This window comes from Hesperophylax consimilis, chromosome 8 (genome assembly GCF_061612785.1).
Source record: "Hesperophylax consimilis isolate HC1 chromosome 8, BYU_Hcon_1.0, whole genome shotgun sequence".
NCBI lineage: Eukaryota > Metazoa > Arthropoda > Insecta > Trichoptera > Limnephilidae > Hesperophylax > Hesperophylax consimilis.
This window is the reverse complement of record NC_142843.1, coordinates 21,437,193-21,458,834: the sequence shown is the minus strand read 5'-3', so window position 1 is coordinate 21,458,834 and position 21,642 is coordinate 21,437,193. Positions and strand designations below refer to the sequence as shown.

Below are 21,642 nucleotides of genomic sequence, written 5' to 3'. Positions count from 1 at the left end.
AGACAGGTATAACGCCATAACTTTTACATGCACTTATGGAAATAATTCATTAATAATCCTAGTTAAGGCGAAGCTTAATGCTAAATCACTATTTTGATTAATCTTCATAACGAATTGGTGTACATTATGAATACTAAAAAATATGCTGTAGATAAATTGAAGGTTTTCCTATCGTTTTGCTTGGTAATAATACAAATAAAAAAATAAATTACTCAATAAAAAAATATAAATGTAAACTACTAAATATTTTTGAAGTGAAACTTCTTTAGGCGCGTAATGGATTTTCGGGGACGGAGTAAAACCGAGTCAGGATCGACACGAAAATGCGGGTACCCCCACCACCGCTCACCGTTCACTGTCCCTCTCTCACCATATGCGCTTGTTGAGGTGGGGGAGCCGCTCACGAACGTTCTCTCCCGACACGGGACAACAATCGATGCAGTTTTTGCACGATTCATTAAGGATTTAAGTGCTCATGTATATATCTCGCACTTTAGTTACCATAACCCAATTATCACGACATTAGGAAATGATATTCATGAAATTGACAATGAAAATGGCACATGATTGGTAAATTGTCATTGTAATTTCTTTGTAATTTTTAATTGTAATATTGTTATTTATGTAATATTGTATACTTGTGAATAAATTGAAAATTTTTGGAACTATACATTAATCGAACGTCATTCATCTATAAGAAAATATTAGAAAAAGCAAATCCATGCTTCGTCGTTGAATTATTTAACCTCTAATTTTCAAACTAACCTAAGAGAGAAAATAGAGATGATGAAATGAAAATAGAGAGAGAGGAATACTAGAAGTTTCACTTCTGTCTTGCGTAGGCTTGACACACCCACTTTTTTTTTTTGTTCAATAGAAATGTTTGAACGCGTAAAGGAAACAACTTTAAAAAATACAGTATTATAGCTAAGATTATCTGTGACAGTTTAACTTGATTAACTTTTTTGCTTTCTTGTAAAATTATTTACAAAATAAATAAAAACCAGTTTTGTGCTTGAAATCGAACGTTTCTAGACTCTGTTTGTCAAGCGATTTTAATGCCTATTACCCACAATATACGGTATACCAAGAATATACATATTTTTGACTTGGAGCTTCCTTTTAAGTTATTACTCAGTATGAAAAGAAAACTAACATCTATCTCATTAGAAAAGGTTAATGGTTTTAGAAAGAAATGTACAGGTCAATCTGGAAAAGATGTTTTTTCTGAGATTTTTTAAATAAGCACGGTTGTTTACGAAACAAAAGGTATGCCTAATCTATTTTAACCGCATGAGAAAAAAAACGATCAACGAAATGTTTGTAATTTAGAATTAAGGGTAGGCAGAATTTGTAGTAAACAAACTTCGTTTTATTATGAATTTTAAGTATAAAATTAGATGAGAAGATATCAAAAAAAGAATTCCCTACTGATTATTTTACAAGCAATAATTATTCGCCTGAAATACTCATCCACATTGAAAAATATTTGAAAAACTTTGTGCTATGCATAAAAAAATCTTGTCTTAAACATTAGTTTACCAAAAAAAAAATATATATATTTGACAAGTTCTAGTATTTCACCTAAAAATGTAGACAATTTGTCTCGACGCCATCTAGTGCGAGAGTTAGCACTTACAATGCCTTTCTCATATAAAATAAAGTTGGTTGTTTTCAGGTGAAAAAATGTAACAAGCAGTAATTGTTGAATGAAACACTAGTACCTATATATTGAATTATTTCGCGGATAAGAGATAAGCCGCCATAGCTCAGTGGTCAGAGCTGTCGACCGGAAATCGAAGGGACACGGGTTCGAGTCCCGTTGGCGTCATGTATCTTTTATCAGGAGATTTTTCAATGTGGATGAGTGTTTCAGGCGAATAATTATTGCTTGTAAAATAATTGTTACCCTTTGTGCTATGCATAAAAAAATCTTGTCTTAAACATTAGTTTACCAAAAAAATAATAATTAATTCCCTAATGTGTGTAATTTACTGAAAATCAATAAATTCCCTGATATTGTCTTAAATTTTCTGGATGTATTTAAATTCCCAGATAAATATTTGGTTTCCCGACATGTGGTCAACCAACAAATATATTTTTTTAAATAATGCAAATTAACTTAGATATTAATCTGGCATTTGGTCTTTATATTACAAGGCCAGATACTCCAATGAAATCATCAAAGGAAATAATGCATAGTCTAAAACAATGGAGTAATTATTACAGATAACCGTACTAACAAAAGCAACTTTAGAGTATACACCGTTTATGAAACACATACTATTCTTGAATGAAAGCCACTGGAGAGAAAGAGTGGAAAATTGTTTCAGTGAATTTTCTTTTCCAAACCTTTGCGTCATAGATTGAAATACGACACTGAGACATTTTCTAATAAATCAGTCTATGAAAATGTGAACATGGTATGAGTTTTTAGTTCAAAGAGAAGGGCAATGGTAGCGTCTACTTCAATGGCCATCATGGTAAAATAAATCATTATTATACGGTGTTATGAATTAGATTAACGCTTATCAAAAATAAGAGCGATCATGATTTTAATTTTTGATTAAATTATCTATTAAAAAGTCATGTACTGCTATTGGAAAAGAACAAAATCATTGTCTGTAAAAATGTGGTCACGGTTATACACGCGTCTATCCAAAATAAAATTCTAAAAGCTGAATACAAAGCGAGCATGAATGTTTTATTACGTACCTACGAATTATTTTACTGCTAATACAGATTCGGAATACAAATTAAATGCACGATAGTGTTTGTATAACACTCGGAAACAGATATGTTGGAAACATGTGCATGAAGTTGAGAGTGACGTATTTTCTTACGTAATCCCGTTAGTTACGTTAAGAAACGCAATGTTTAACTTAGCAAAAATTTTAGGGTAAATTCCATCAATATTTTCTACTGTAATCCTTTCATAGTCTCTTCAGAGCATTTCCTTAATCAGATTTGTATCTATCAACAAATGTTCGTATTGTTTGCAAGTGAGTACTAGTTTATTACTTGATTGTGATGCCATTCTGGAATGAGTTCCTCGATGAGTTTTGCTTGGTATTTGTCTATTTTTCTTCAATCCTTTCTAAAATCGACCATAGATTTTCGGTAGTGTTCATGTCGGGGCTTTTTCTAGGCCATTGGAGCGTTGGAATTTACATATCTTGAAAATATTTGTGGGCAACTTTCGCATCGAGGCAGGGAGCCTTGTCGAGCATGAATGTTCCACCACCATTTGAAAACCATGATTGCCATATAAGAAAAACAAATACTTAACACAGTTTTAATTAAATAAAAACAATATCATAAAACAGGCGTAAAAATTATCTCCTAAGATGAAAAACATGCGAATTTGTGTTGGAGTAAATAAATATAAAATATAAATTTAAAGTCTTTAATTTCTACCTTATGTTCGTCAGAGTTTAGACTTTTCTAAGCCCCGCATACCCATTTTCTACTGATTTATAACAAGTTTCTGGTTAACACATTAAGTTTTAAATTCCAAAAAAAAAGTTATTTATAATATCCATACATTTTTATGCCGAAACGAATTAAATGAAATTCTCTCGATAAAAAAATCGCTAAGTAAGCTCCGAAAGTGATTTAAAACAAGTTTTCTATTTAATATGATACAGGCAAGAAAAAATTCAATGTATCTTTAAACGCAACTAAAGCATTTTGCTCTATTTCAAACTAGTCGTGTATTATTAAATATTTTCACCATTTTCACTTAATTTTTTTTTTATATTAGCGCGCTCCATCTAATATTCGTATTTACATATCTCCCTTTCAAACCATCTTTGAACGCTTACTGCGGGGCCTTTAAAGAGTGAGCAAAATGGTGTCAGATATTTCACAGATTCACGGTGGGAATGACGTTGACGATGAAAAAACAGAGTGAGAAAATTTATTTTATTTGTGACAGCGAAGAGAGAGAGAATGGGTCAATTTTAGATAATTACATTTAACTCGACTTATTATATTATTTATTTTATTTATTATACGCCCATAAGAGCTTTTACAAACATTTGATAATATGAACATAACAATTCAGTGAAACAGTAATCAATATTAAAATTTGCATTTAAAATTTTAAAGAGCCCATACAGAAGAATGGTATTATGCTAAACTTAATTGTTATTATTACTGAGGTATGTTCTTATAGCCTTCTTGTAACTATATTCCGTGCAGTTGAACACATCTACAATTTCTGAGAAAACATTGCCAACTGCATGCAATCTAGGTACAAGCGAGTATCTAAATGCCTCAGTCCTGATATTTTTATTGCAATTAAAGAGTTTTGGATCGACTAGTTCTTATAGGTAAGTGGAAGGTAATTAAAATTAATAAATCAGGGCTGTCTATAATAATAATAATAATTGGATAATTTGTAGAGCGCCGTTTTTGTGAAAAATCACCTCATCACCGTCTATAATACCATTAACAATTTTATAAATAATTATAAACATAATATTCAATTTTCGGAACGGCCTTGGGGTCTCCCATTCATATTTGAAAGGTTATCCACCATTTATAAGACACTCTGTATGTTGCGAAAACTTAAATTGACAATAGCATCTCTGATAAAATTTCCACTTATTTATACACGATTTATGTAAAGAAATCTGCAGTCTTTCTTCTCACATTCAAAGGTATTTGCACAGCGGAGAACATTATCGTTCGGTACCTAAATATAGATGAAGTCTACGCATTCGTATGTGGCACGTTTGAATTACACTTGCAGCCATATCCAGCTAGAAATGTGTATACAAATTATGTACACACGATTCACAATGCTAAACGACCGCCACGCTAAAGCGGTATGAAGCAATTAAAGTTTTTATTTAAAATGACTTCTGTAGCTAGAATATGCGAATCCCATGTACAGAGCAAATTAATAATTAACAGAATAATAACGATGCAATACAGAAGTCTTTAGCAAAATAACGTTCAGGAAAGCTTTACATCTGAAAATGCCTAGTACGTCAAACCAATCAATAAAATTGTAAAATTATTTGAACCATGAGTAATTAACTGATTCATGGCTTTTCCAATTATTGAGCGAAATTTTTTGACTTGAGATAAAATATAAATTGCATCTACCAGAAATAGTAAAACAATATGAATGAAAAATATCAGTAATGTCGTAGATAATATATGAATCGGCATGAAAGCACTATTTTTTAAAATACTGACAATACTTTCCACACCACTGGGAGTTCTAATGGATGTAGACGCCCGTCAAAATCTCAAGGCCACGTAAATAAAAAATATATATAAGTGAAATAAATGACTATAAGTGAATAATAGGGTGTACTGATAAAACTTTTTTTTTAAATTTAAATTTTTTAAATTGATAAAAAGTTGTCTCTATGGACCCACATATATGTGCCAAAAACAATGGCCCAATTGAAAAACATTTAAGTCTCCGGCAAGATAGATTTTTTTTCAGATTTTGTAATGAAGGATGAAGTGATTTTTATTCCAACTTGAAAAATTTAAACAATAAGGTGTGAAATGAAAGGGTATATTATAAAAATAAATACTGTAATGGAAGGTTAAGTCGTCCGCACTTGGCCGAAAATTGATTAATGTTTTTATAATAATAACATACACATGATTATTTTGATTTTGGAGTATAAAAAAATATTTATATTGATACAAAGTAAACTTGCAATTATTGAAAAAGAAATTAACAAATGTAGCTCATTTTCATGAATTACAGTGGTGCTGGGAACGAAAAATTTAGCGGAATGTAATAATTATTTTTTCCAAGTGACAAATAAATATTTTTTATGTAATGACAAAAAATATGGAAAAAATAATTTTTTCAAAGAAAATTACAAACTTCACGCCTCTTGCCAATTTGTTTTGTGGTGTATGTGGGTGTCTGTAGAGGTCACTTTGTATCAACGAATTTTTTTAATTCCCCAAAAAAAGTTGTTTCGATACGCCCTAGGAAACCTACCGTTCAATAATATTTTAGTTGCCGGACAGATTTCGACTAAGTCTAAGTTTGATCAAGGCTGTATATTTTTAATGGACCAATTTTGTGTTCACACGAAGCCGGTAAAAAATTACTAATAAAGTTTACTTTAAAATAAATATTTTTAATTCCTAAACAATATCGAGAACAATAACGCGTTTTGTCCTGGAAAAAAGCAGAACCCTGTGACAGTCGAAAAATTCAAAAGGTAATCAATGTATACGTTTTAGATTTATAGGCACTGGCATACATCTCGAAGCTTTCTCATATACACATTTTGATTAATTCAACTAAGTAAATACATGCCGGCTGTTTCCGTGCTGCAAGTTCGACAGCACAATATTATCATTGCGAGTTAGCCATTATATTGTCGGAATGCATAATTTATCACTGAACCGACCGACATTGTGAAAACACAGTTTTGCCCACAAACGTAGGAATTAATAGACGAGAAGATAATGGCGAGGGGTAAAATCAACTGTTGAAGAACGAAGGGGGTGAAGCTGACTGTGATTCGTCAATAAATCAATCTGACAGTAAATAGGCATCTCGCATTATAATATCACCATTTACTTCTTAAAAGTAAAATCTGCTTTTGAATGAATAGACATTTTTACATGGGAGCGCAAATTACTCGCCACGTTATGAACAAATTTGCGAAGTCCAAATTCGGCAAAAAAATTCGGTTCTATTTTCAGAGTCGAATATTTCGTTTAAGTATTTAGTTAAGACACTTTTATAAATGTTCATAATTTACTTCCCAGCAACCAACCAGCTTTGTGTTTCGCGTCCAGACGTTTCTCGATGTGATAGTATATTATGTTTCTACAACTGATCCATATTATACGATGTGAATATGCTTAAAATAAAGTAAAATAATGCTTATATATGGAATGTAATACGACAATTGGGTTTATTCTCTTTTTCACATCTATTTTTACAAGTTTTCATAGCACAAGTCAACATTTTGCCGTGTTATTTCGTAAAATGAACCGATGATGCCTCGACCATAGTTCGCACAAGAATGATGACGTCACGTTTTCAAATTTCACTTGAGGCCATACGCGAGCACAGCCGGCTCCAATGGAACCGGTATGGGGAGTGGGGATAATACGCTTTTAATCACTTAGGGCAGGTCTACTAATATTCATATGTCTATGGTTTTGCCACAGAAACGTTTGATTTTTTTAACTCCCGACAAGCGGATTAAATTAAGGGAAATATAATACTGAAAGCATTAAAAGCAGCATTACCTACAAATTGCAAGAACATTACCATAAATATCGTAACACCATCGGCGAGTGAGAATTTATCGATTGCGTAAGCTCATTTGTGTGCTTTTGGTGCGTTCAGCGTCTGAAAACAACGCACCGAGGTTTTGTTTGTATGACCCCTCACAAGAACTCCCTTGGATGGGAAAAGACAAACATCCATTAGTTCAAAAAATTGCAGAATAAATATTACATGAACGAATGAAGGGAACATGAGAAATCGTAGACATTTTGAAATTGCGTTATTTAATGTAGCTCTGCAAACAACGAAAACTTTTGGCTCTTTTCCATTTTGGATATAATTTATTACCCCTTTTCCTATTTTTTAATATCAACATCACGACAAATGCTAATGTTTTATCACGTAGATTTCATATTTATATTGTGAAATTTGGTTCACGCAATTCGAAATAATAGAATTAATGCAGCCAACAAACGCGATGGACAACAAACGGCCGGCATAAAATAAACTTTAGTGTATTCCCGATTTAACAAGTTGACTGTAGTGACGTCTGCGACCTTGAGGAAAAAAATGACACTGAATGACAATGTCAGAGAAGCTGCATACATCAAATAAAAAGTATTTTCTAAAGTAATATTTAGCGTAAGCGATTATCGACTTGTTCTTCATACAGTTCTTTGGTACACAAGGATTAAAATCGCTTTCGATTTTCGCTTCGAAAAAAATTTCCATCAGGAAGACATGCATGGAGGACACCGGTGTCCCATCCAAAATTGACAGGTTTAGATCCATTATGTTACAGTTAATTTGTTACGAAACCTACACATCTTATGTTCATTGGACTGATGAAAGGCAGTAAGACAAAACGAAATATATTGTAATTATCCTGGCAACAATATTACTTTAGTTAGAAAGTTTTAACTAGATGGGAAGTTTAGATGCTGACGTTACGATTTTAGATGGTTAGATACACTACCAATACAATCACTTCGAGCTTTAATAGCCAAAGTTACAAACATAAATATAAGTTAATTTAATTATCTACCAAATTAAATTTTAACCACTGCATGTGCGGTTCAGTTGCGATAAATTTCTAAATCATGTAGATTCTGCGAAATCGGTGAAGGACATACCATCTTCGCGTTAAAATTTACTTTTTAATTAAAATTAGAAACCGCGATTTAACAACAAAAAAGTAGCATTTTTTGCTGTGGAAAGTTGGGCAGTTTCAGAGATATATCAAAGCGTGAAAGTAATTCGCGAGGACGGGTACGAAAATGTAGAATAAATAATAGAGATGAATGAACGATTAAAAATAGGTATCTGAACCAACAATGCTGCGTGGGACTCCGTGGGTGATTTAAAGATAGCACCGATAGCTTCAATTTATTTTACCAGATTCACTCGCCGAGTGGATTTTTTAAGTGTTTCAAAATAGAGCTATATTCTGCTTCTGCATTTGCGGAAAAATGCGATTAGCATTTATTAATTTAAATATACTCATCAATAATTATGTATTAAGGCGATGCCATACGTAGTAATGCAAAATCATGTGTTTGGTTTGAAAATTTGGTCGCCTAGAAATGTTTCAGATGCTTTAATTAAATAATGCGAGTATTTAATTAAAGTATCTTGGCATTTGAAATAATCGAGTATTTTTTAGATAAGTCTTTTTATAAGCCCAGAAAAAAATAATGTATAAGGCCTATGAAAACTGCTTTAAAGTTCAAAATCTCCTACTTACGAACCAATTTTCGGTTATGATTTTATTGTATAATGTGGCAAATTAAGTTATTTATAAAATGATCGAAAAAAAAAATTTATGCCTGAACATCCACAAAATAAAATAAAAGGCGCTTTTTGGCCATGTTTTTTTCTTGCATAAATCAAAACAGGCGGATGGTGTTAAGCGGGAATTTAAACCTTATCGCCATCTACCTAAGGGTTGTTATTGATAGCGGCTCAATTATAAATATTACACGACGTAGTGCATCGCCTTAAAGACAAATCGAAAATTCTTGCTGTCGTGCAGAAGAGCTCGCATATTTAACTGTTTTGTAGTACACAGTGTAGGTATACTTTCCGCATACCACGACAAAAAAACAATGTTTTGATTTATTCGTATGCTCTTCACAAACGAGCTGTAAAATCAATTAGATAAGATATAGCAAACTTAACATAAAATCACAACACAGGCAAATAATAGTGTCCGCAGAAAAAAGGCGAAGCTCTAATGGTGACCGCGTAGCTAGGTGCAACACACATTGAGATAAGTACTAGAAAAGTCGCCTGCCAGGCCTAGATGCGAAAACCGTAGCAAATGATTTAATCTGTCAGTATATAAATAAACAACATTGCTATTTGCGTTAAGCCGCGTCTTCAGCGACAATATTATTCGATAAAACACTGAACCAAATGTTTGAGTGAAGATGAAACATTTGGGCAGGTCACAATGTTTTTGTTTTCCGTGGCCGATGGAAAACAAAAAACGAACAAAAACAAGAACCCAAAATTTTTGTTTTTGTTCGATGTTCTGAAAACATTTGGTCGCTGGAGACCTAACTTTAGTAAAAACATTTTGTTCAGTCCTAATGGACACCTATCGCTGATACACGGAGAAAAATGATCCTGTTAAAAAAGTGATTGCATGCCAATTCAGAATATATCAAGAACAGACGTTTGCTAATAAATATCATGACAGAATGCGACAATGTCAGTATGTCAATATCAATATTATTTGTATGAACACGTGTTCGGCCGTCCTCATAAAATTTGAACTGATACTTTGTTAGGAACTCTGTCAATTCATTCGTTAAATGCCTGCAGTCCCGGTTTTAACAGGAAAACAAATAATTCGACCAGATTCTTAATAAATTATTAGTACCTACTCTATATCAGTAAGTTTTCTCCGTGGAGGCCGGTAGTGCAAGTGCCCGTCATCAAATCTGTACTATACAGAACAGGTAGATAATAAAAACGATTTTGTTCAACTTTTGTGTAAATGCAATTATTCTTATCTTTTCACCGACATTTTTACTACTTAGTTATAAGAAAATAAATCACAATGTTAATCTAACTAACAGAAAGAGATAAAAACAGAGCTATAATTTAAGAAGTGTTCATAATAATAACCACGATGACAAAATATGGTTTGCGCGACGCCTCTCTATAAGAAAATTCCAATAGTATGATTGAGTCACCCATATAAAATTAACATATTTCCCAGTTGCAGTAAACAAATTATGCTGGAGAACAATGTCATCTCTAGTACTCCCCATAAACATTATATTGCGTATTGCGTCTTTTCTAAACCAACCATGCATTGTATTACACAATAATATTAACCCACGACGGATGATATATTTATTAAAAATATAACAAGAGAAATTTTTGCAATAAACTTGAAGATATTAGAAGAGCTGCTTTCAAACGTAAGAATGTTATTTTCGAATACAAGTTTCTTTATTTAAATTCATGCACCTGAGATAAATAAAATTTGATTTTCGTATGACTTGGTTTTGGTATCTGTATTTGATATTGGCACGAAATCGACACAAGGATTTAGAATAGTTTATAGTTGAGTAAGTGCAATGATATTACCGTCCTGCCAGTTGCAAAGGATCTTGTGCTTGTCCTGTACTTCTTGCGAGGACTGCTTGCGCAGGCGCGAGCGCCCCCTACCAGCCACTGCCGCCCCCGCCCCCGAAGCGTTCATCCTACCGCCCCCGGCTCCGTGAGACACCTAGACTCGCCGAGTCTCAACACCACACCATAACCACTCACAACACAATGCACTCGCGATCAACGCCTCCCCCCGCACTGCAGCCAGCCTGCAACCACCGTGGGAACTGTCAAGGGACCAGCTGTTTCAGACAGGCGATTAATAATGGCCAAGGATTAGACGGCGCCGTGTCTGAGAGCGGCATATAAAGCGATCTGAAGAAAGTTCACTACAACAAAGGCACACTTTCATCAACAACGGTTCATTTTCACAGTTTATTAACTGCAATATGATAGTGGTAAAATAATATTATCGAAGGCGGAAACACACTATCGCACTCTGCAGATCTAATATAGATGGCAGATTATAACAAGCACTCACGCATCGGTCGGTGATCTAACAGTCTCGTGACGTAAAGTTCAAACTTGCACTAAATAGCGACACCGTTTAGAACTTCGTATTGGGTGGTAGACCGTAACTCGGAAGGACGCCAAGATAAATAGGACAGAGCGATCTCAGCCTTTACGTTCCTGGCGTATATGGTATCCCATATCTGGCACTAGTAAATATTGAATGAAGAGAATCGCTGTGAAATCGGAAAGCCGGGGACGCAGCCAGCCAGTAGCCGCCGCACTACCGGCTCGTAAGCCGACCAGAAATAAACAGCTGAGAGGTTTTGGACGAAATGGACCGGCGCCAAAAATCACGCAGCGTGATCAACCTCCTTTTCTCCATGTGCCAAATAGTACCCCAACGAAAGACAGTGGACTTACTACGCTCCGATTCGGCGACCGAACGTTTTGTCGAGACACTGTCCATCGCGGTGAAAATCTGCCCCTCTAATTGCTAAACAAGCGGCAAGGTTGTGGGAAAATTGGAAAGACGGTGGATGCTTGCCAAAACTCAAGGTTGCGTTAAATATATCCTCAATGTTATTCATTAATTCAAAATTATTCTTTTTTTTTCTAACTTTCACTGTGATCTTTCACGTTCACGTATATATTACTTCAAGAGCAGAGCTTCTCAAATCGCAGGATAAACACAAAAAAATTCTTAAAAAATTAGTACATGAAACTAAGATATCATACAATGTAGAATAAAGCTTTGAATAAAGTTTCGAGCAGCGCTGCTGGCAATCACATGGCTCATAAGCTAGCTCCCTAACGCAGGTGACCTTTAATGTCGCTAACCTTTCCAACCTAGCACCTATGGTTCTGCCGCTGAGAGCTTCTCTCCTTGAAAATGGGAAAGCTACAACCAGCGGCATGCCTTTAGCAGTGTGAAGGGAAGAATAAGCAAAGCAACCACTTTTAAAGCAACGTCTTTTAAGATTTTGTCAGATTCATAATTTATTGTAAATATTCCCGTATGACATTATTTTTCAAATAGATTCGCTACTATTCGCTATACTGTTATTGCAGATAAATCACTCTTTCAAATGTTTACATATTATGCAATTAAAAATATTAACAAAGACATTATATGAAAACGAACCTATTATGTAATTAAAAATATTTATTTTTAAAGAATAGGGGTATTTTTTACGATTGTTTACTCGCTTACCTATTGTTTATTTCTTTTTAAACTGTAAAACTACAACATAATACGAAACTTAAAAACACATTTATTTATATTAACGTATTATAAAAGTTATTGCCACTTCACTTATTTTTATATTCACAGAAAAATAATTCATAAAAATTCACAAATTCTGAAAAATCTTTTGCTACAGGAAAGCAATGGCGGTCGATGACTTTTTGGAAAATATTGTTTGGAAGTTTCTATGGTATTTTTTTAATGCAATACGAAGCGTGATTTTTCATTTTCTAACACTGCTTAAATAATATATCTCACTGTGATACGAAATGAGATAGAACTACTTTTATGAGTCGGGGTCAGATTGTGCCGTAAATTACGCAATAAATTACTCTAGAACCGTCGCGTCGGTGTTATGTGTACAAAAGGACACAAAAAGACTCAAGGGGTTAAGACAACACAATACACTAATAACGGGGGTTTGCTGGGGTCTCATATTTTATTTAATTCCGAAGAATTCAAAAATACAAAACTGTCTTTTTTCAGACCGATACCCATGCATATAAGTTATTTATACAGGGTGTCCGTGTGTAAAGTGCGCTAACTTCGGGAGGTGATTCTATATGATGGTAGAAGTAAAAAAGATCAATTTCCCATACAAAAATATTTTTCCCTAGAAGAATATCAGAATTAATTAAAATAAACCCCGCGGAAACATCAATTTTCTACGGCTGCTAGGGCAAATTCGGCCGTAGGTCCGTCCAAGACACCAGGCCGCGCGCCGAATCCTTTTGTTCACGTCTTCTTCACTTACGTCGTTAAGATTCCCACTTTATTTGAAGGGATGTGGGTGGTACTGACCTGTGATGGTAGCGACCTCTCTGGTTAGCATGGGGCGGCCTAGCGAGGCGGGGCGGGCGGGGCGCGCAGAGCCCGCATCCTGCAGGGCGGCCAGCTTGCCGGCCAGGCTGTGGGCGACAGCCTGCGCCGCACTCTCGCCTTCCTGGAACAAGATACACCACAGCGTGAACATCACTAATCAAACAATCTATAAACAATGACATTCACACATCTCAGTCAATCGATACATAACAGCGACTGCATGCAAGTTAGTGTTGTTCTGGCAGGTCCAACAAGTTAGCGCTCGGTCCTGTTCTGTCACACCAAAATAAGCCGCTTACTCATCGGTGAGATGAGGTCTCCAATAGTGTACCGACTCGAACACTGCATTCCCACCGCCCGGCATACAAGAAGGGAGTCTTATTATTAATTAATGGATTAAAATACCCAAGTCTATTTACAGGCGAGTTATAAGAGGAGAAAGCTAAAAGTATTGCTTACATATCACCTACGAGTATTAATGATTACATTTAATTTTGAAAACATCTAGGTTCAAGAATTGCAGCACCGTTCGGTGAATAATAGAAAATCCTAATTTCGGTTGTACTCTGGTTGAATGAACTCAAATTTTCTTTGAATTTAATTGTCACTTTAAAATAGGAACTGATTGTGTGAATAATTCAAACAATCGATAAAGTACCTATAGCCCAGTCAATGAAGGTTTTGTGTCGGAACTAATTCCCCGGAAGCTGAATTTTTCACAGATGTTAGAAGACCTTTAGACATGTATTTTTACAAAAGTCCCCGACTTTCCCCCTTGTGCTTCCTTCCCCACCCCCTCTTGAATATATTTTTCAAAGCCTTTCGGAATACGGTAATATCTCCTTAATGGTTTTATTAAAGCAGATAATTTATTTTTTGTTTAGTTTATAATTAGTTACTCTAAAAAATTGTATTCGTTCATTTTTGCGAGAAAAGCTATACAAGCTCTACAATTTATTAGTAAAGGAAAAATATCAGTTTTTAAAATAGTATTTCAGAATATATTTGCATATAACTTTTTTCTGAGCCTGTTAACGAAAAAAAATACATGAACAAAACTCGTAGACAATATTTTTAGCTATAAAATAATGTAAATAATGATGGGTTTTAATTTATAATAAGGTACGTAGGCTGTTAATAAGGAGCACGGCGCGCGGCGGCTCGAACGCACAGCGGTTCGCGGCGCAGCGGGAAATTACAAAAACCTAAGGAAAGTAATGATTAATTCATGTGTTTGCTTTATTTTTATAACAAATTTATCTAACATTGAAGAGTTTTATTGTTATTTACCAGTTTTAGTTCGGAGGGGAGGGGGGAATATAAATATTTTCCCCTACCCAATTTTCCGCCTCACAACGCCGCCCAACCGGGTGGTGACATAGTTCCCATAAAGCATATTCCGAAAGGCTTTGAAAAATATATTCAAGAGGGGGTGGGGAAGGAAGCACAAAGGGGAAAGTCGGGGACTTTTGTAAAAATACATGTCTAAAGGTCTTCTAACATCTGTGAAATAATCAGCTTCCGGGGAATTAGTTCCGACATTCGGTCTTTTTTTCCCTTCATTGACTGGGCTACTACCTAATATATAATATTTTGAACAGAAAATAATTTTAATTTTCTTTTTGAAAATTGTAACTGATTTTTCAAGAATTCAGACTATTCTATGATACCGTTATGTTTTACAAAATTGGCACAAATTATATCGGTTACATAACTAAGAAAGTGTCACTTTTCCCTTAGAATGAGAGGAGATGTATAATCATGGTTCGTAATAAGTAAATAGATACGCAAGATAGAAACGATGTTGTTATTTTATAAGAAAGCTGTGTAGGAATAAACGCTCAATCGTTACATTAGTGCAGGCATCATGAATCTTTTCAGCAATTTTAAAGAATAATAAAAATCGATTTTCTGCTTAAGGCGAAGCTTAATGCCAAATCACTATTTTGATTAATCTTTATAACGAATTGGTGAACATTATGAATACCAAAAAATATACTTTAGATAAATTGAAGGTTTTCCTATCGCTTCGCTTGAGTAGAATACAAATAAATAAATAAATACTCAATAAAAAATATAAATGTAAACTACTAAAAAAAAATTTTTTCAATTGAAATGCACAACGTCGTGTAACATTTGGAATCGGGCCGCTAACAATAACACTTTTTATGTATTTATTGTTTTTGTGTTTAATTCGTAGAACTCCATTTAATTTTCTTTTAAATTTAATTAAAATTTAAAAAAAACTTCTTATGTATATGGCGATAAGGTTTGAATTCCCGTTGTTTATTTTGATTTATGCAAGAAAAAAACATCACCAAAAAGAGTGTTCTATTTTAATTTGCTAAGTTCAAGCACAACAATTTAAATGTTTCAATTTTTAAAGAACTTAATTTGCCACACAATAAAAACATAACCGAAAATGTACATTAAATCAGTTTTTATAGAACCGACACATTATTTTTTTCTGGACTTATGAAAATGCTCGATTACTTCAAAGGCTAAATATATCCAAGCAATCAAATTTTCAAATCGAAAAGTGTTTCGCCTTAAATACGATCTGAACTACTTGACATCTTAGCGAGAAATACGATCAATCAATTTAAACAAGTTCTGAAGAAGAAACGAAAACGAAACTGATAAATTAAAACGAACATCATTTATTATCCTAAATTAAAATAATGCACACAGTTATAGATAATATTTTAATAAAAACACACAATCCGCTGTTTAGAGAAAAACATCATCTGTATGTGCTGATGTTTTTTTGTGGAAAGACCACCGTAACAATGCCTGCATTCCTAGGGGTAACAAATTAAATAAGTAAACAAAAACAACAAAAATAAATATAAACAAAATATAAAAACTTTGTCCCGCCTTGCAACTATCCATTTGAGAAAATGTTGAAAAGCACAGTTCTGTAACATGCAGGCACAACACGAAAGCTTTATTTCAAGAAGGCTGGGGTACAACGATTCATATTATATAATAAATGGTTTATTATAATACAGACTTGCGAATGCGCCAAAAGATATGATCAAGCAAATGTGATAGTAAACATAATCTTAGTTCAAAACTTGGACGATAATATTCACAGAAAAGGCACGGATTAATTTTTACGATCTTGGAAAATACATTTTACTACACAGACTTCCTAAAAGAAAATATTATTACGCACTTTCCAGAAAATAAACAATTCCTTAGTACGCGGGTTCCTGGCAGAAATTGTACAGATTAAGTTTAAATGTTTATTGACTAAACAATTTCTGATATAAACGTAATTTTGCCATAAACTTTTTTTACATAGCAAAACCTCATACCATTTTCCTCAAGATTCCTTAAAAGCTTTATCAAATGGGATCCATCGGGCAAGTCACTCCAAAATGAACACAATTGCTGGCTATATCACAATGTTTTTTTTTGTTATTTCAAAAGGTTTAGTAGGTAACATAAAACTTTAGGATAGTAATTTATTCAAATCAATGATTCAAAGCTTATTTATTTTGCAAAAGCAGTATAAAACCAATGCATTTCAAAAGCGATAAAGATAATTACAGAGAATTTGGTTGGCGTAATAAATATATAAGGCTGTTACATATAGAACAAAAAAAGGTTACACGTAGTTACACGCGCAGTTAAAGGTTAAATAATAATACTTCGAATATGATTTAAGATTTTCACGGCCAGAAGTATTTTTGTTATTTGTTTTTGGGGTGTTATGCCGTGTTGCGCTAACTCCTTCTTTCGCCGAGTTAGAAGGAGTAAACCTTAAAGAAGGAGTTAGCGCAACACGGCATAACACCCCAAAAACAAATAAGAATTCACATTTAAATATTCACATTTCCTACAATGTAGTTAATTAACATGGTAAGTCTAACGAGAGGCATCAGCATTGTCAATTTAGTTCTGCAACTGGGAAGAAACAGAAGCCTGCGTTGGCGGCCTCGCGTGAAACTGTCCGAGACATATCAACTTTGATCATATAGCAATGCGAACCATTGGTGATGGGTTTTGGGTTCTATAAACAGCGTTACGATTGATTCAAGCTCCAATGAAACTCTCATTTTCATATCTGAATGCGTTTTAAATAGAAAAGCAGTCAACGAATAAAATATATGTTATTTATAGAAGAGTGTTTGAAATTTTAACTAGGTCAGAAGAAATGGTGGTCAACCCATAAGCCCCGGTTGAAACCACGGAAATAGTAAGGTTCAACCGGCAGTTAAAGTTAATCGCACTTCGGAATAACAAACACACGAGGAAGTCGGCCAAACCCACAGACATAGGAATTAATAGACGAGAAGATAATGGCGAGGGGTAAAATCAACTGTTGAAGAACGAAGGGGGTTAAGCTGACTGTGATTCGTCAATAAATCAATCTGACAGTAAATAGGCATCTCGCATTATAATATCACCATTTAGTTCTTAAAAGTAAAATCTGCTTTTGAATGAATAGACATTTTTACATGGGAGCGCAAATTACTCGCCACGTTATGAACTAATTTGCGAAGTCCAAATTCGGCAAAGTAAATTTCTTCTGTTTGCAGAGTCGTAGTTAGTTTCAGAGTATTTAGTTAAGACACTTTTACAAATGTTTCATAATTTACTTACCCCAGTAAACAACGATGAGCACACTTGAGAATCGCTACATTGTGATGTGATAGTATATGTTTCTAAAACTGATCCATATAATACGGTGTGAATAAGCTTAAAATAAAGTAAAATAATGCTTACTTATGGAATGTAATACGACAATTGGGTTTATTCTCTTTTTCACATCTATTTTTACAAGTTTTCATATCACAAGTCAACATTTTGCCGTGTTATTTCGTAAAATGAACCGATGATGCCTCGACCATAGTTCGCACAAGAATGATGACGTCACGTTTTCAAATTTCACTTGAGGCCATACGCGAGCCCAGCCGGCTTCAATGGAACCGGTATGGGGAGTGGGGATAATACGCTTTTAATCACTTAGGGCAGGTCTACTAATATTCATATGTCTATGGCCAAACCGCTTTTTGCTGATCTTCAGCTATTGGCCTCTCTCTAAAAAATGTAAGTTATGTAGATTAAATACATATTTTGGGATTACATGACGAGTTTATCAATTTCATAATGACCCGTCCTAGGCCAAGAATAACCAGCAAAACAGGTTGTACGTAAACCGGTATCCATAAAAACATTTTTAAGTACAGGCGCATTCCTAACAAACTTGTACTTTTAAACATATTGGTATAAATTATGAAATCACTTTAAAAAAGGGTTAACTCAAGGGAAATTAAACGCATTATTATTGAAGGTAAATCAAACGTAGAAAAACGCGGTGTAATGTGACGTTTGCTAGATGGATGATTAAATCAAATTTTGTAACAAATTTTCCAAATTGTGGAAAAATGGGACACCTAATAACCGTTTGCATACAACTCAACCATTCACATTTTTATTTTTTTCGTGGATGCAAACGGTTTTTGTATTTTCGTGTATACAAATCATCCACAAAACAAAAAACTGATTGCATCCATAGAAAAACCAGTATTTTATTCTTATATTTTATTTCCAGCTATTTTTGTATATTTTACACACATATACTAAATTATTACATGTGACAATTGTTTCGCCTTACGACGGCATTATCAATTGTCTGATCGGATTTTTCGAACTTGGCAACACTGTCCGGACTTTTTGCTGGAGAAGGAGACCAATAATAATGTTATCTAAATATGATGTAGTCTTTCAAAAAAATTCCGGATTAAACAGATCAATCTTAACGCATGTTAAAGATATTAATTATATTCAGACACGCATAAAGCTATATTTAATTAAAACACATCGATAATTTTTAAAGGGGTGGGAATGTTTGTTCTGAATTCCCCTGTACTTTAACTCTACACACATACCGTATAAAATTCTATGTGACGTAAAAGTCGGACGGCGTCACTCTGAATGAATTGTGAAAATATATTCATAATAATTAGGTATAAAACATTTTGTATACAACACCACCAAGAGAAAGATTTATTCGGATAAATACACAACATCTAATAATAATAATTCACGACTTCTTCAAGTTCATTGTTCCGTGAAGACGGAAACTCGCAAACGTACCTAAATAATACGATTTCCCTTTATTTTATGAAGTTTATTTATTCTATGAACATGCAACTTTTTAGTTCCGGAATGCAGCGTTTTGTTCATCTTTGTTGAATATTGTGGGAATCTTTATTAGTAGGTTATACGTAACATATTTACATCATGGTATATATCACTTCACAGTTTTACTTCCCGGTTTTCGCCGTAAGATTTTCAAACTATTTTTTTATTATCGACCAATTTGTACAAACAATAAAGGTAAGGACACACTGGGCCACGTACGCAACGTAGGCAACGCTTAACATCAGACATCTGGACAACTAAAAATCACTACATTCTCTAAGAAATAGATGCTTTAGAAATACACTTGTACCCGACGCATTCCCATGTTCTTCGTGCAGCGCCGATCTTCGCCGTCCAAATGTGAACAGCGTAGGGCCTTCTAACGAGTTGATTTGACGTTTAAGGTTATGTTTCCTTTGACGTTTATTGAAATTTATTACTCACAATGTTGTTAAATAAGAAGAACCAACAGATAGTGATTTATAAGGTGAAATTCATTGAATATTGCGATACTATGATTCAAATAGCATTGCATGAGTAAGACAAGTGTGCACATCGACCTGGGAACGTAGTACTACATACATTGCATACGTGGGCCCAGTGTGTCCTTTGCGCTGTTTTAATTTCGAAGATTACATGCATATTTTAAAACTCCACAGTTCAAGATATAAATGACATTGTAGTTTTACATTGACCCACACCAATTTACGACACCAGAACTTCCAGTTTGAGATTTTTTGATCTTTCAAACAAGTAAATATTTTCAACTATTAGATTTTGCGTCGACCTATAAATTCCAGACACAAAAAAGCGGTGAAGATTTCATGATGCCAGAACTCACATTTCTAGAGTTTTCGCCGCTTCAAACAGACAGATTTGCAGCTTTAAGGTTAAGATAAGGTATTTAGAGATTTCAATCAATGCCGACACTATTGTTTAGGTACCTTTATCACGATAAAATCTATTATACTGATTGTTTTGGACGTGATTTTATCGACATTGTTTCAACATGAACTGGATGAATTCGCCTTGAAGCAGTTTCCGACGATTTAGTAAACGTATCGTTCAATTTAGGAAGGAGACACATGAGGCAGGCATAGACAGAAAATAAACCAGATGGGTTCATGGCAGAAGGAAAGTGAGTAATCAAAATAAGGCAAACTGAATTAATATGTGTAGTAATCTATACAACAAAAAACTATTATTTTTCATTGATGTAATTTCACTGTTCTGTAATATACTTGATAATATTAGAAAATCTACCACAATAAGTGGAGAATGTTGCTTGTGTCGTGATGGAGGACTTAGCCAGCCGATGAACTGAACTCACGAAGTCTAGGTGGAACCCAGATGCGATGCCAACTCAGCCAACAACTGATATGTCAGTTATGTACAACATACATCAACTAACATTACATATTATGAAAAATCTGTATCTTTTTAAACGAGGAATGCCGAAGTCCCACTGGCTACTTGCAGATGGGATTCTAAAGCGGTTTTCAAATGAAAAAAATACTCAAGCCATTGACGATAAACTACTTTATAATAACTGTTTAGATAATACTCGAGTCGGATCATGTCAAGAGTCGTATTAATAGAAGAGTAGGTAGGTACTTGGGTATGTGCGTGACGATGTATGAATGTGAATGAAGCAAGGAGTGAGTGTGCCAAGATAGAGTTGTGGGGTGGACGTGGCAGGACCCTCCTTGCCTACCTCTGCGGGGAAGCGGCGCGATGGTTGGTCAGTTAGTTAGATTACATCAGTGGGTACCCACTATGATTGGGAAGCGATGAAACTTGCGATTTTTGGGAATGGGTGTAACCAGGTTTTGAGCATGGCAAGGCCAATCACGTTTATGGTATTTCAATGGAGGCACGTCATTTCAGTCAATTAACTGTGACGGCCAAACCAACACAGCTGAAAACTAGAACACGCGAATGTTTTGCAAAAGAAATGATAACAGATTCTCAGCGAAAGGAGAATATCTAAACAGTGACATCAGGCTTATTTCAAAAACATTCGGCACTAGTTGAAGGTGCATGAAAAAATACATATGGCGATTGCCAAAAACTTGTAAAAACGGTCGGCTATTCTTATTTACAGCCTGCGTCAATG

At 34.4% G+C, this 21,642-nt stretch overlaps 1 protein-coding gene across 3 annotated transcripts in view; it reads right to left on the bottom strand.

Moving 5' to 3' along the window:
* Positions 1 to 21,642, bottom strand: part of milt (trafficking kinesin-binding protein milt) — a 137,251-nt gene that overhangs the window by 95,534 nt on the left and 20,075 nt on the right. For 2 of the 3 annotated variants that reach the window (XM_089635034.1, XM_089635031.1), the window contains one exon: positions 13,350 to 13,491. In XM_089635034.1, coding sequence (XP_089491160.1) covers positions 13,350 to 13,380 — 31 coding nt within the window. In that variant the 5' untranslated portion in view covers positions 13,381 to 13,491. Of the gene's footprint in view, positions 1 to 10,831; positions 11,600 to 13,349; positions 13,492 to 21,642 lie in introns of those variants that run through there. The other variant, XM_089635033.1, reaches the window with a different exon arrangement.